This window comes from Pteropus vampyrus, unplaced genomic scaffold (assembly GCF_000151845.1).
Source record: "Pteropus vampyrus isolate Shadow unplaced genomic scaffold, Pvam_2.0 Scaffold324, whole genome shotgun sequence".
Taxonomy (NCBI): Eukaryota; Metazoa; Chordata; class Mammalia; order Chiroptera; family Pteropodidae; genus Pteropus; species Pteropus vampyrus.
The window spans coordinates 1,474,369-1,490,494 of record NW_011889105.1 but is presented as its reverse complement, the minus strand read 5'-3'; the positions used below and the strand labels follow the sequence as shown (position 1 = coordinate 1,490,494).

Here is a 16,126-nt window from a genome sequence, read left to right as displayed (position 1 = left end):
TTACCCAATATTATATGTCAATTATATCTCAGTAAAAAAAAAAAAAACGGGGGGGGGACTTAATTTAAGAATGATATATACTGTGGAGGATTGCAGTTTGTCCCTAGATATGCACTAAACTAGAAAACCAACCCTCTGTCTAGAATTTTTTAAAGTATGCAAATAGGTATTTGTCAGGGAAAAATAGGGAGATGGGCCTTTCTGTCTTCTCTCTTTGTATTGAGCCTTGACTGAGAATGAGGGGTAAGGGGCGTGATAGCCATATTGAATACCCACAAGCCCATTAAAAACTGTTTGTTTAAAAAAAAGATCTATAATAATTTAAATATCACACAATTTAAAAAATATATTATACGTAATATAAATATACATTAATAAAATGGATACATTTAAATTGGTGCTAGAATTATATCTTTGTGTATATTTGATTTATTCAAAATTATGGGCTCTATTAAACTGTGTGATTCAAGGAAAGATGACTAAGCTCTCAAACCGTATCTGTAAATTGAGGGTGTTCCGAATAATTTAATTTATAAAGTTCCTTTCAGCTTAGAGCCCACTTGAGTCTCAGTGATTTAACAGACAATTGAGTATTTTTATTTATTTTTATTTTTTATTACTTATTATTATTTATGCCTACAGCACCTGGTCTTCCTAGGTGGTCTCCCATCCAAGTACTAATGAGGCCCGATCCTGCTTAGCTTCTGAGATCAGACATCGGGCTTGTTCAGGGTGGCATAGCCGTAGACCATGGACTGTGGCTCCACTGCAGCATGAACCCAGGACATTCTGCATATAAAGCAGATGTGCTAACTGCTACACTACGGAACCACATCCAGTATTTTTAAAATGTAAATCAGGTTTTATCAACCCTGACATTGACATTTTAGGCTGATAGCTCCTTGTTAGGGGGCAGGGCTGCCCACGAACTGCAGGACATTTAGCAGCGTCTCTGGCCATTGCCCATGGTTGGAAACCACCAATCATAGCAAGCAGGTTTTAAAGAAGCGTAATAACATAGATTACAATACCATGTCTATTTGTACCTTAAGTTTGGTATTTCAAATAATTTTAATCTTCATGAGTCCTTAACCACATAGTCCCTTCTGTTTAAAAATTAATAAATTCTCTTATTATCTAATGCAAGAAGTTCAAGGTTCTGATCATTGTTCTCAATTCTGTTCATAACCTGCCCTCATCTTACCTGTCCAGGCTTATTTCACATTCTACATCTAGATCATACTCTTCATTTTTAGCTGGTCAACCCATCTTCCATCCTCCACGTGCGCCATTATAATTAGGTTTAAGGGATACTTGCTCATTAAATAAACACTATTTGTTGGCAGTACTAAACAATCACCTCAACTCAATCCACTGAGCTCTGTTTAAGTGTACACATCAATGTCACATGAACCTTAGGACTATAAAATTAGGCAAACCCCTATAAATGAGACTAAAGGAAAACTGAGCCTGATTCAACAACTCTGAATTTAAATACTATCTAAATCTTAATTTTTCTGTTCTAGATCCTAACAACTATTCCATTAAACAAATGAAAATTTTGTCCCTTTCATAAAAACTAAAATTAGAAGAGAGATATTTTCCTAAAAGGGTATTCTCACTCTCTCATTCTCTCATCTCCACTTGAAAGAACAGCAAGGATCACCAGTGTTCTAAAGACCATGGTCTAAGGAGACTCTACCAGAGTTTTGGGGACCCAAGCATGCAGACCGTTACATACTTAACTGACTAAATTTGGACACCGTCAGCCAGTTCTTCCTGCACTCCTCTTCCTCTAAGACGTTATTTTCTCTTGGCTCTGAATTTGATTGGTCGCTTTGACAGCAGGCATTCACTGTTATGACCTGGAGAGAAAAATACTCTTTGTAACATGGTGACATTAATCTGAAAACACTGAGTCACAGTAATAGAGGTACCGTGATGAAGAGCAGTAGTTAGTAACACTGGCTGCACATTGCAATCACCTAAGAAGCTTTGAACCCCCATCACACATGCTGGCACCTCACAAGCATCTATGTGACTTTTCTTCTCATAGTCATAATTGAGAATCAGAGTGGAAAGCAGGGTTTCTCAAACTTGAGTGTGCATCAGAATCACCCCGGGCTGTGTTAAACCACAGATCTCCGGGTCCCACTCCCAGAATCTGTGACTCAATAGGTTTGAGAGGAGGGAGAATTTGACTCTAGTTAAAGTTTCCATGCTGACAGGAGATCAAAATTTGTGAACCATTGGTATAAAGAGAAAAAAAGAATGTAAGGCTTGGATCCCAAAGAACTTGTGCTAGAATTCTAGCTCTGTCACTTAGAAGCTGTATGAACTTGAGTAAATTACTTAATGTCTATGAGTCCCATTCCCTTCATCATTAAAATAATAGATAGCCAATAAAATGGTGCCATATGTACTTCCCAGAAGCAGAAAAGAAATGGGGTACATTCATAAACTATAAACCAATAAGAAAATGCAAGTTATCAGCACTTGAGCTCAGTTGCAATTCCTAGTTGAACTCTGGCCATTTTAATGAGTCCAAAAACTAAATCTATTTAAATTCATATTTCATGGATTCTCACAACTCATGGCATTTTCTCTAAAAGAAGAGCCTTCTTTATCAAGCTAAATCTCTCCCCCAAAAGGTGATTTCACATCATTGTCTTGATATTTATCTCTTTGCTTCTAATTCTCATTCTAAAAAGAACCGAGCTGCCTTAAAAAAAAGTGTCAAGATTATTATACAGAAATATATATATAGGATAGAAATATATAGAAAAGTAAAGCCAGGCATTAAGATCATGAGAGGTGAAGTTTTGTAGAATAGCTAACTCAGATCTAAGGCTTCCTAACAATAAATAAAAAGATTCACTAAATGAAAATGAAAACATAATATATTGAAATTTGTAGGATATAGCTAAAACAATGATTAGCGGGAAACTGATAGCACTAAATGCCTGTATTAGAAGAGAAAAAAGTCTCAGATCAATGACCAAAGCTTCTATCTTGACAAACTAGAAAAAAAAAAAGAGCACCTTAAACTCAAAGTTAACAGAACAAAGGAAATAATAAAGATAAGAGCAGAAATCAATGAAATAGAACTCAAAGAAAAATTAATGAAACCAAGAGTTGTTTCTTTGAAAAGATCAATAAAACAGATAAATCTGTAGCCAAACTGGGCGTAAAAAAAAAAGAACACAAATTTAAAATATTAGTAATAAGAGAAGTGATGTCACTACAGATTTCACAAATGATAAAAAGATAATATAATACTATAAACACTTTATGCCAATAAATTCAACAACTTAGATGAAATGGACAGATTCCTTGAAAGTTACAAAGTTCACTTAAGAAGAATCAGATAACCTGAAAAGCTCTATATCTATTACAAAAATTGAATGTGTAGTTAAAAACTTTTTTACAAAGACGGTTTCACTGGTTAATTCTACCAAATAATTAAGGTTGAAATAATATCGATTCTATACAAACTCATCCAGAAAACTGAAGAGGGAACACTTCCCACCTCAGTCAATAAGCCCAGCATCACCCTGATACATAAACCAGACATTTCCAGTATGAAGTTATTTTGTGTACGTGGCACTTCAGAATAAAGAGAAAACAAACAAAGAGTAGCTACTACTTCAATTGCCAAAAACATAAAAGACACTTACTGGCACCTGTAGTCCTTGTGTTTTCTTCTTTTTCTTCGACGATTTCTTCTCCTTGGTTAGCATTTTCTCTCTGATCCACACTGACTGCCCTGTCTCTGAGGATCTTGAAAGATCTGTAAGGGAAATGGTTCACAGGAGAAAGCTGAGGATGGTACAGGAAGAACCAGTTTGTTTTATAGAAAGGACTGAGAGAATGGAGAGAATGAGAATGCAGTCAAAAGCCATAGAATTAAAAAAATAATAATAACAACAATGCAAATAATTTAAGTTTTTTTATAAAAAAAAAAATATTTACTTCTTACTTTTAATCTTACAGATCTTCAATTTCTCCTCTTTGTGAAATCTCAAACTATGGCTCCTAATGAAGGCCCTGTCTCTGTGGAGAGGATTGATCCAAAAGGATGTGTCTGGCTGCAGCCCTGGTCCCACCTCTGAGCAGCCACTACTTTGGGCCAATTCTGCTGAGTTATCAGATAGGGATCTGCCCCGGGTCTGCCTCTGGCATTGCCCACTCTGACGAGAGTCACTGTTACAAGTGGAGGCCAAGCAGGTTTGCCATTTTCTCTTGACGCTAAACACATCGGTTTCATCACCTTCTGAAAATGCCCAGTTCACATATCCACCTCCAGTTCGCGTGCTCTTGGTTTGGGAAAGGAAGGAGGTCACTTTCACAGGTGCAGGTGCACAAATCACAGTGGGCAGATCTTGGTCTCCCCTGTTTTGTCTGGGTGGTATTTGAACAACTGGCTCGTACTGCTGCTTGGGTTCAGCCACTGAGCCCTTATCTGAGACGACTGGGGTCTGCCAAGTCAGATGAACATGGCTCTCACTCTGGATGACCTGTTCAGTTGCCAGCACACCTGTACCTGCTTCTACAGATGGTCTGGACAGAGGCAGGTCAGTTTCTGCAGAAAAAGGAACTTGCTTTAGATAAGAAGGGACCAGAAGAAATTTGCCATACTTTGGGTATACTTGCCTGTCAAGAGATACCCCAGAAGCAACTACACTATTTTCTGTTTCTCGCTCTTCCTGGTCATTTCTTATATTTGAAGTTTCTCTCTGACTGTCTGTAACCTCAAGAAGGGGTCCCCTCTGCACTCTTGGGGGATGCTGGCCTCTGGCCAGGCTCCGCAGCAAAGAAGGGGGTGTGCTATAATACTGGTGTTTCTTCTCTCCAGAGATCTCTGTGTTGCCTAGAACCTCTGCACAGATGGCATTGCTCCAGCTGTGGGGAAGTTTTTGGTAAGTAGAATGTTTTCTGTTGGCCAGGAGAGCCTCATCCTCTTGTAAGGTGTCAACAGCAGAAAGGACTTTTAGAGTATCCACTGTCAGGGCAGAGAGGTCCTGTAGGTGTCCCACCTGGCTGTCCAAAGACAGTAAGGAGTCCTTTATAAAAGATACCTTTTCATTCATTTCTTTCAGTTGGAAGTACATCTCTGTAACCCTAATGGTGAAAGAAGGGAAAAAAACAATAAACATTTGGAAATAGTCTTTAAAGAGGCAATTAAGTTAAAATAAGGTCATTAGGACAGGCCCTAAGCCAATATGACTGGTATCTTTACACAAAGAGGAAATTTAGACACAGAAGGAAGATGATGTAAAGATACACAGGGAGAAGACTGCACTATGAATGGAGTGATGCACCTATAAGCCAAGGATTGCTAGCAAACACCAGAAGCTAATGAAGTAAGGAAGCATTCTCCTCTAGAGTGATCAGAGAAAGCATGGCCCTGCCAACATTTTGATTTTAGACTTCTAACACACTCAGTTTTTGGTACTTTGTTATGGAAACCCTAGGAAACTAATACAGCTATCTAAGCTTAACAGCAAATGCAATAAATCAGATTTGCTGACATAAAAATAAACTCATATGCATAAAATACAAAGTTTTAAAACAAAAAATAAGTTGGAAATTATTCTAACAAATATAATGAGATGTTTGAATACCTTGATAAATCAAAAGCTTTTACAAATTATTGCAGAAAAAAATCATAAAGACTCCAAGGGACATGAACAGACAATTCACTAAAGATAAAATACGAAAGGAAAGATAAGGAAACGGTAAAGTATTCAATCTCATTAAGGAGACAAGGATGCAACATAGGGACATTCAATTAGGCAACATTAATATAAAAAGGCTAGAATTTCACTATGCTAAAGCATACAGATATTATTTACATTATGAGGTAGAATATTATGAAGCTATTAAAAATCATACTTATATTGTAAATAGTCATTTCCTTTGGGTATATATGATGTCCGTTATGTTCTGCATTGTATACTTTTAAATTCGGTATAAAACTTTTAAGTAGAGAAAAAATAAAAGTTAAAAAATGCTTACACAGAATGTTTAATTATTTGAAGAAATGTTTTTGTTTTGATATCTAGAGGAAATAGATAAGCAAAATACAAACTTGTATCATTTTAACTAAAAATATATAGAAGACTTAAATGTAAAAGGACCAAAATTTCACAGTGGGCTCTGGCTTATAACATTGTTTTTTCTGTCTTTTCTTCCCCATTTTATTCTTTCATTTGAAGTAAAGAGTATACTTCCCAATTTCACAACATGAAAATCTTTGATAAATGGGAATAAAGTAAAAAACAGCAGGGAAGGAAATCTATCTGACAGTTTAATGGCTGATAGCACCATATGCAGAAATAAAAAATGATCCCCAGTCATATTGTGGGGGCTGGGAGAAGCATGAAGAGTTTAGCACTCATCTGTAGCAAGCACTTCCCAAAATAGTGTTAGACATCCTCTCTCTTGAGATCCCCTCAAGTCACATGGATTGAGAAATCTATTTCCTCTTTCTGGGAACTTTGCACACAGGAATTAAATAATAAAGAGGGTGGTATTTTCCATTTGTGTTATAGTGTATGTGGGTAGAACCATCTCTTTCAGGCATCTGCTGTAGAATTCAACTTCTAGAACTCTATGGAGGCTTAATAAATGTTTCCTGACCTTCTGGAACTTGCAAAACTAGAATTGGCAAGGCTGACGAGAGAAAGAGCATAAAATACATGTATATTCCCTTCCAAATATGCTTAATTAGAGCCTCTCCATCTAGTGCACTGTTTCATCTAATTCAAAACAGTACAATCTGAACAGCAGTAATGGAGACTCATTAAGTTCCATTAGCAGCAGTCACATCAAATGGATACAATAGAAACCAGCAACTATTCACAGCAACAGGTGACATGCTACAATAAAGACCTGTTAGACAAATAACCTGGTCACCCTCAAATCCAGTCTTCTTGCTTTTATAGGCACTTATCTTCTAAAGCATTATGTCCTGTGAAACATACTTTAATTATATTCCAGGACCACCAACTACATTAATTTAATCTAGCCTTTCAGCCATCCTCACATGTTAAATAAATTCTCATAATTTTAGTTTCCTCTGTGCAAGGTTTAAAGGTGCAGGGAACACCAGGATGGTTATTGTTTTACTGTGGGCCTTGGGAGAATATATTTTAAAATGATTATAACAAGTATAATTATAATCATCATGATAATTATAATATTCACTGAGTGCTCACTACGTGCCAGGCATTTTACAAAGGCTGTACGTTATTATTTTATTTAATCCACATAACAGCTCTACAAGGTAAGCATTACTATTAACCCTTTCATGAAAAGAGGTTAGGTCACATGGCCAGTCATGTGGTCAGTGATAAAGTGAGGCTTCAGACCGAGACAGTAGGACTCCATGTTCAGTGGCATTAACCTCTGCACCCCAGCACCTCTCAGCAACTCACCAGGGATCTAGGCTAAGTTCTTTTGGGGAATCTTAGAGTCCTGTGAAGTGTTAAATGAATTACATCAATGTTTTCCGTACCGGGAGGTGTTTAGTTATAAATGTTCCTAAATAAGGCTTCACAGCCTAATAATAATATGACCTGCTCAAACTATAACTCTCTACTGTGTCACCATGCACTTGAGGTTAAAATCTTTGAACTTTTTAAAAAAATATAGCATTTCCCAGATACAACGTACCCAAACATGCTAAGTATGAAGAAACACCTAATTAACATCTTACTCCACAGAGCAGAAAGGAAAATGCTGGCTTACTACTAGGTCAAAATGTAGCCAGCATTTCAAATAAAGAAAGTAAGCTATAAAACAGCCTTAATATGTTTTCTCTTTCCACTTTTACAATTCACTTAACTTTATAAGGACGTAGGTGATCTCTTCTTTAAAGGTAGGCAAACATGAAAATATCCTCCTAATCTCCTTTCCCCCCCTCTTCAAATGACTGCTCAATTACCTCAGAAAACTATTCTTCCCTCCCTCCCATACCTCATTTGTGAGGTCCCCAGAAAGACCTCAAAAAGAATAATCATGTAAAAAGAGGGCTGGTAAAATACCTCTATCGAAAGGGAACATTAATTGATTATGTTTTTGACGTTAAATTAGAACTTCATAATCAAATTCTAGAGCCCTTAAAAACATCTAGAATATTTTTCAGAAGCTACATACTATCTACCTTTTAATTCTCTATTCGAATCCCCCAAAAACTATTCAAGAGAAATTTAATAGCCTGTGATGATTAATGGTGTTAGGTGTTATTATTATTAATATTGAATTAATGCTTGTAAATGTCTGGTTCTCAAGTTTGCATTCTATATTCTCTTTACCCATAATACTACCTTCTTCTAGTTTTCCTTATAATCCTCTTATTAATTTATTTTAGTCTTCTCCATGAGTTCCTCTTCCTTGGTCCATTATATAGGTGTTGGCGCCTCTCAGGGTTATACCTTCAGACCACTGAGCTTCCTCACTCTATTTGGACATAATCACTTCCTCTGTCATAGTTTTGTTTTGTTTTGTTTTGTTTTGTTTTGTTTTTTTACAGTAAGAAGATGGCTCCCAAATCACCTTGTCCAATTCAAACTTTGGCCCATGGCTTCAGATTCACACATCTACAGCTTTCAAAATATTTCTGGCTAAATGTGCCAGAAGAATCTCAGAGGCGACAAATCTAAACCTTATTGCTTCCTGCCCACCCCATGCCTTTTGTACATTCTTTACCTTGGCAGTGCCACCTTTCACCTAATCACCCCTGCTGTAGATCTGAGAGTCATCTTGGACTCCATCCTCTCCCTTAGCTCCACATCTAGTCCCTAACTCACCTCATGGATTGTCCTTTCTAAGCATGTCTTTATTCATCCCCTCTTCTATGGTCTGAATGATGGTATCCCTCCAAATGCCTCAGGTGGTCTCCTTAGTTCCAGTTCTGACTCCTCAAACCCACACTGTAAATGAAAGAATCTGCCTAGAGGGTAAATCTGTTCATATCAGTGACCACCTAAAATTCTTACAGTGTAAAATAAGAGGTTCTCCATGACATTGTTCATAATCTTAGGGTGGGAGGGGTTATGTTGATCCCATCTTATCTGTTTATTCCCCTTTTCTTAAGGTTTGGAACAGATTTGCATTGAAAAAGAAATTATACTCAAAATTTGGGGAGCTTCTTTATACGTACTAATAAATTTCTCTGCACCCTCACTATCTACCAGCACTCTGCCACATAGTTCACCTATATCTTTCATGTAATCTTCACAAGAACTCTAAGAGGTAGGTCTATTTTCACATCCACTTTACAGATAAAAAGACTAAGGCCCAGAGTAAATTTGCCCAAGTACATACAGCTAGCAGGCGGCAGAAGCGGGATTTCACCCCGGTTCTGTAAACTCCTATCTGGGTATGTTTCATACTAAACTAAGACTCTAAACTAAGAACCAAGCTGGCCCCAGGACTCAATGAGCATAGCTATTAAAAAAAAAAAAAAAGGCAAAATGTGTGGAAGAGTGAAAGGGAAAAAGGAAATTCATAGAGCTCTGCTCTAGAGATATTATTCAAGTAAAACAGAATTTTTTTGTGGATTTACGCATCTTTATTTGATAGTCAATTTTTTTCTGAATATCTGAAATTCCATCAGCTACCTAAACACATACTTGCATAAATATGGTATCAATAGAAAAGTCCAGAAATATAACATACCCAGAGTGAGCCATTTAGAAAGTTCTAAATGCGATTCAGTTTTAAATAAAGCCATATGTAAGGATTCATTATCTATTTGGACATCAGAAAAATACATACATAATTAGGTATCACATTTTATAGTCAGGTCCATGTATATTCAAAAGTGAAGGAACACATTTAACTTCTGTCAATTTGCTTCCAGTTAAGAGAGCAGTTCCGTGTTTTAAAAAATGCATATCGGCATATGCCGCAATGTTATGTAGCCACAATTCTTAGTACATCCACAATCACTTTGATCCTACTGCAGTTTCTCAATATGTTCACTTTTTCCAATACATCTCCTTTCTCCTCAAACCTGTGAATGGCCTCCCTGCAGTCACCGCCCTCTCTCCCTCCAAAATCACATGACAGCTGCGTTCCCACCCTAGCTGCATCCCCTTGCCTTACTCAATCCCAGCCTCTTGCTCCCTTCACCCCCCTCGGAGGCTTCAATTTAGCAGACCTCCTCCTCCCTGCTGCTCCTGCAGTTTCTCCCTTGCTGGTGAGTCATTTCCAGGACCATCCACATTTCTATTGTTACTTCCACAGGAAAGAAAATAAAAGAATCTTACCATGTCCCCATATTCCCACTTGCTTCCCTTCACAATAAAACTTCTCACAAAAGCTGTCTGTAATTGCTGTCTCCACTTCCCTTTACCCTTCACCCATTTCGGCCATTAACTCCACTGCACAACTGCTGGTGAGGCATGCTGAGACCTTCACGACTCCTGATGCAACCAGCACAGTACACTGGACCTCCGCCGAGCCTGCCTGCTGCTCCTGGACACAACTCACTGCCCCGGGCACATGGATTTGCTGCTTCTTTGGCCAGGTGCACCATGCCACCATGCCACCATGTCTGCCTGGCACACCTCCCTCAGGTCTCTCCTCCTCAACCACCTCAGATCGACCTTCCTGCACCAGGCTACCCAAAACAATCCAACCCAACTCCAAACTCTGGCAGACCCCTCGCCACCATCGTTTTCCATTCTTTTACACTACTTTATTTTTCTTCATTGCTCTTTTACTGCCTGACATTAAATCACATGTTTCTTTTACGCATTTCCTTGTGTTTTTTTTTTTGTCCCCATTCACGCCTCCCCACATGTACACACAAGAATGTTAAGTCCAATGAAGTTAGAGATTCTTGTCTCTTATTTATCATTTACCTCCAGTAACTAGAAGAGTGACTGGAACAGAGTAAATGCTCAATAAGCATGAATATTATATGCTACTAAAGAACATCTCAGAGAACCCAATCCTCTGGGTTTTGAAAGCAGATCTTTGTACCTTTTTAGACATTCTAGTAGAATCAGGTTTGGGGGTGGAAAATACGTATTATCTTTTACCTTTCTGATGTCACTCTGATTCGTTCCTCACAACTACAATTCAGACCTTCCATCTTCTCATGGAAATATTTTTCCACACACTGTTCTTCAAAATCATGAAGTTTTTTCAGATCCTCGTTACTCAAGTAGAGTTCTATAGAAATAAGTATGGTACAAAAAAAAAAAATCATTATTCAACTTTAATAGGAAGCTGATACAGTGTCTGAGTGGCTTTTCTTCCATTTGTGTTGAAATCTGATAAACTGTACCTTGTATGATAAAACTTTGCTGCCTCGTCAGACTATATTCCTAACATTAATGGAGAAGCAGTAGGAATAACTGGAAACACCAGTCTGGGTCTTTCCTGTTTGTTCTGTAAACAGGCCTGGGAATTTGAAGATGACTCATGTGGAATAAACACTTTCTCTTCAATATTTTCATAGATTAGGAAGTTTTTACACATTAACAAAAATTCACTATACAGCCAACCCTTGAAAAATGTAGGAGTTAGGGGCGCTGACCACTGCTCAGTCAAAAGTCCATGTATTACTTCTGACACCCCCAAAATCTGATTGTCTTTTTTTCCCCTGCCAACTGTTTTATCTATCAAAATAACAATGAATAACATATAGGTTAAAATCAAGGCTAAAAGAAGTCAAAGTCTTTTGAAATTAGTCTGGTAAATATAAGAAAGTTTTAACTTGTTTTACTCAGTTTGTGTACACTAAGTTCTTCTATAGAAAAAAAAAAGACATATTATTACCAGTCAATAGCCAATTGAGGATATCCACCTTTCCTAATAGAATTATTATTAAACTCATTAAAAGACACATTGTTTGGGTGATATTTTGAAACTAATGCAATTCTACATCAAACTTCAGCAGTCAGTCTACCACGTTGGCCCTCACCCTGACCTAACAGGAAAATACATCTTTGGAGCAAGTTTTCAATACTTTGAAAATATAAAAATGGTGTTGCAAAAAGGGTAAAATTAGAAAGTTCTCTTCCTTCAATAATTTCACTTAAATTAGGGTGAGAAAAAAACCATTAGAGTTCTCCAGAATTTATTAAAAGTGAAAATGTTTCACTATTGTCCAATAAAATTAGAGAAAAAAATATTAACTTTAAATTGAGAAACATGGCAAAGAAAAAGAAAAACCAATATTCAGCCATAAAATATGTTCACGACTCAAGTGTACAATGGTTTGTTTTTATGGTGTGGAAGACTCTTTCAAATACTAAAAAAATTCTAGTATATCCCCAACTTGAAGTGAATCTTTACACTAAAGAATCCCCCATGAGCAAGAAAATTTACAATTGTCATGATTTGAACCTTCCGTGGATTCTTGAGAGCAAACAATCCACAGTGACAATTCTAGTGACAGGTGCAGCTTGTATCATGTAGCGCATTCTTAGGACTTCCCGCCAGGTGGTGCTGCTGCCCCGTGTGCAAACGTCTTTATCCTCAATGGAAACAATCTCACAAAAATTCAAAAATTTTCCAGAGCTAGGGTAAACAGAAAATTTACTTGAATTTTATACCCGAATCATCCCATAAGCCCAGAGCAAGGTGAGCCCAAGAAAGGTTCTTTGGTATGGTTTTAGGAAATCTGGTCAAATCCTAGTTTATTCCAAGATCTCCCAAATGGTTCACACTCCGCTATTAGGTTGCAACAGTTCTGCAGCCAATGCCTGGGATGGCGCTCTATTAGAAACCTAAAATTTACAGTGTAATAATAAGCCTTTAAGTTAACTTCAGTAAAAAAAAAAAAGAAAGAAAGAAAGAAAGAAAATAAAAGAATCTACCGCCATGCCACCCTGAACGTGCCCCATCCCTTCTGATCTCGGAAGCTAAGCAGGATCGGACCTGGTTAGTACTTGGATGGGAGACCTCCTAGGAAGACCAGGTGCTGTAGGCAGTAAAAAAAAAAAAAAAAGAAAGAAAGAAAAAGAAACTTAAAAAATAAATTAACTTCAGTTGTGATTCGGCTTCCTTAAAAGACTCAATCTCTTGGGAAGGAAGAAATAAAAAAGAAAAATAAATCTCCAAAGTGACTCGGGAGAAAAATATTTTGTATAGTCAATTACCAGGAGCAAAAGCATATTACACTGCCAATCTTGCAGTTAACACGCGTCCCCCTAAGGGCTCACTAAAATGTATAAATACTGCACACCCCACACCCCTTTATTTGAAACTTCTGGAACCAAATGTTTTAGGTTTTCTTTTTTTTTTTTTCCCTAGTGTTAGAAAAGTAAAAGAATGCATACACCAGAAATGGGGTAAAACCCTTAACTAGGGTGGGGGCAGTCCCCTGTAATCAAACACATTATTTCTGCAGCAAAATCAATGAATATTCACATTACGTGGGATAAAGAGAATAAATAGTTTCATATTAGTCCCATAAGCCACTTCTGCCCAAATGAGTCTTTCCACACTTTTGAAGAAAAAAAAAAAAAAACACTCCATTTTCAGAGGTACTTTGGAATTAGAAATTGGAATAAAGAATTGTGGATTTATGCTACCTATTTCCACTATATCTAGAAATTACCTAGAAATGGGCCTAGTACCAATTGTGGGATTGCTTGAGTGGAACCACAGAAGATCTACAAAATCACAAAAAGGAATATTCTCATATGACAATTAATATGACAGTCATATCATGTAGTCATGATCTGAGTAAGCAAAAGGAACTAGGATAATGTCAAAATAGGTATAGAATCTACTTTTCTGTATCCTGTATCCTGAGTTGAAGTTCTTAAAGATGTGAAACATCCATTCAGAATCACCTCCATACTCACTAGATTAGAGAACCAGAGAACTATGACTCTAGTTAATAAGTTAAGCAAAAATCTTGCTTATCTATTTCCCTTAGACCACAAGGCCTTCTGTAACGCCTTCTGTAATTCCATCTTCAACAATGTGTACATGAGTATGGATCACTGTGAATATTCTCTGGGAGTTATTCAGAGGAATTCCCATGTGAGCAGAGGACAGACATTTCAGATGACATAAAGCCTTTACACACTCAAGCAGAGATTCTGTTCCTACCCATTCCTTTCTTTCAAAGTATCAATTAATCTTAGCAAAAGGCACTATGACCACACAATGAGATCAATGTATTTAACTTAGACCCAGGCTCTCAGCTGATACTCTACCGTCAGTTAACTTCCAGAGCCTTCCATCCTGTGCCCTGAATTTAACTGACAATGTTCCAGTGTGTCTTCACCTTAGATCACCATTCTTTACTCTCTTCTTCCTGCCCCACCAAAGAAAACTTACTTAATCCAACATCCCCCTCTTCTTGGTCATTTGGAGCTTGATGATGGCAAAGACGGCGAAGGAAGAGACCAAGGTGGCTCAGCAGGATGAAAGGCGGAGGCAGCCAAAGCTTCTCATGGTAGGTCATGATATAACGATAGCGGTTGTATTTCCACAGTTTATTTGAAATGGACTTCATATCTACATAAACATTACTGTAAGTTGTAGTAAGAGAGGGACAATGTTTTAATACAGAATCTTGAAATATAACAGATTTTTTTCCTTTATTTTCCAATTTTTATAATTGGTTCACCTAACATTACCAACAGTTAGCCAATAAAAACAATATCCATAATATTATTGGTTCTTCTTCTACTAAACAAAATACATTAATCATTTCCTACAATAAAATATGCTAGTCAGAATAATAAGCAAATGGTAGAAATTACAATCAGAGAGAAGGAAATGCTAACATTTTAAATGCAATGCACAGAAACTGCCCTCTGAAACTTAACACTACTCCTGGTTCACCATCTCTTCTCACACGAGAAGCTCTTTTTGGTCTATGATTCATTACTAATGGTAAATAGCTTTAAGGTTCTCCTATGTCAGTCTTATGAAGAGATTCTTCTAATGTCACAAGTGAGAACTGCTAGTGTAATCCTTGTTAAAACCCTCAAACAAGAGGATATTAATGAAGAGGAAGAGACACGGAAAAGAATCAACTCATCCTAAAATAAACCAAAAAGCAGAGCTTCTATTTAGAACCTAGATATATTATTTAAATTAACTTTTTTTTTAAAGTAAATTCTATTAGTAGACCACTTTGGATTTTTTCCTTTAATTACATCGATTATGATATGCAGGTAATACAATAAATATATTAACATTACAGAACTTGAAATGGAAGTTGTGGTGGATAATACAACATTCTAAAACACTATATCATCCTTAACTACTTGGCTTTAAGTCTATAACATGATGGGGGTCATCTTAATATTTTAAGATGGAATGTCCATCTTAAAGTTGGACATTTTCTTAGGCTAATATAAAGTTGAGTCTCTTTAGAGAAAGATGGCAGATATACTTGAGTAGGGCAGTCAAATTTAGAAAAATAAAAATATAGGCAACCCTAAACTAGAATAATAATAAAGAAACCAGAATATCCTGGAGAAAACCAACTTAGGATAAGACGAGGGGGAACATCTTACAGAGTCCATAAAGCGGGTGAAGGAAATATGATGACTAGGTTTTAACTAGTTCTCAAAGTGTGGTCACAGAACCAGCAGCAACAGCATCACCTAAAAACTTGTCAGAAATGAAAATTTTTGGGTCCTACCTAGAACTACCAAATTAGAAATTCTAGACGTGGCTATTATAGCAGTCTGTACCTCAGCAAGCTCTCGGGATTGTTCTGCATGATCAAGTTTGAGAACCACCAGATTACTGTACAACTGCCACTCCAAGTGTGATGATAGCCCGTTTACCAGAAGGTGGCGGTATTCACCATGTATTTGAGGTTCTTTGTACTCATTGGTATAAAGAATCTGGATATGGCCCCTGGACAAGTAGTCAGTTCTTGAGTTTCTCCACTCATCTGATCCTCAGCATATTCATCTCTAAAGTAAGAAAACTAGTCTTTGTGAGGATTTCTCAACCTCTCTTTTGACAACTTATGTTTTGGGGGAAAAAAAATCACATGCCATTAAAAATAAATAATTTTTTAAAAAAGAAAAAAAAAATAACATGCCCTTCTCTTAATATTATTTGGGAAAACAGAAGCCTTAATAACTAAACAACAATAAATTTTAAACTTCATAAAATACTCGGGCTA

The 16,126-nt window shown here is 36.9% G+C and overlaps 1 protein-coding gene and 2 pseudogenes across 8 annotated transcripts in view; 1 reads left to right on the top strand and 2 right to left on the bottom strand.

The window, feature by feature from the left end:
• Positions 1-16,126, bottom strand: part of TRPM6 (transient receptor potential cation channel subfamily M member 6) — a 164,160-nt gene that overhangs the window by 26,703 nt on the left and 121,331 nt on the right. For all 8 annotated transcript variants that reach the window (XM_023521944.1, XM_023521943.1, XM_023521946.1 and 5 more), the window contains 5 exons: positions 14,314-14,507; positions 11,055-11,187; positions 3,980-5,121; positions 3,678-3,790; positions 1,742-1,865 (listed from right to left, as the gene is read on the bottom strand). In XM_023521944.1, the coding sequence (XP_023377712.1) occupies positions 1,742-1,865; positions 3,678-3,790; positions 3,980-5,121; positions 11,055-11,187; positions 14,314-14,507 (1,706 nt within the window). The remainder of the gene's footprint in view (positions 1-1,741; positions 1,866-3,677; positions 3,791-3,979; positions 5,122-11,054; positions 11,188-14,313; positions 14,508-16,126) is intronic.
• Positions 634-749, bottom strand: LOC111730624 (annotated as a pseudogene).
• On the top strand, positions 12,834-12,952 carry LOC111730628 (annotated as a pseudogene).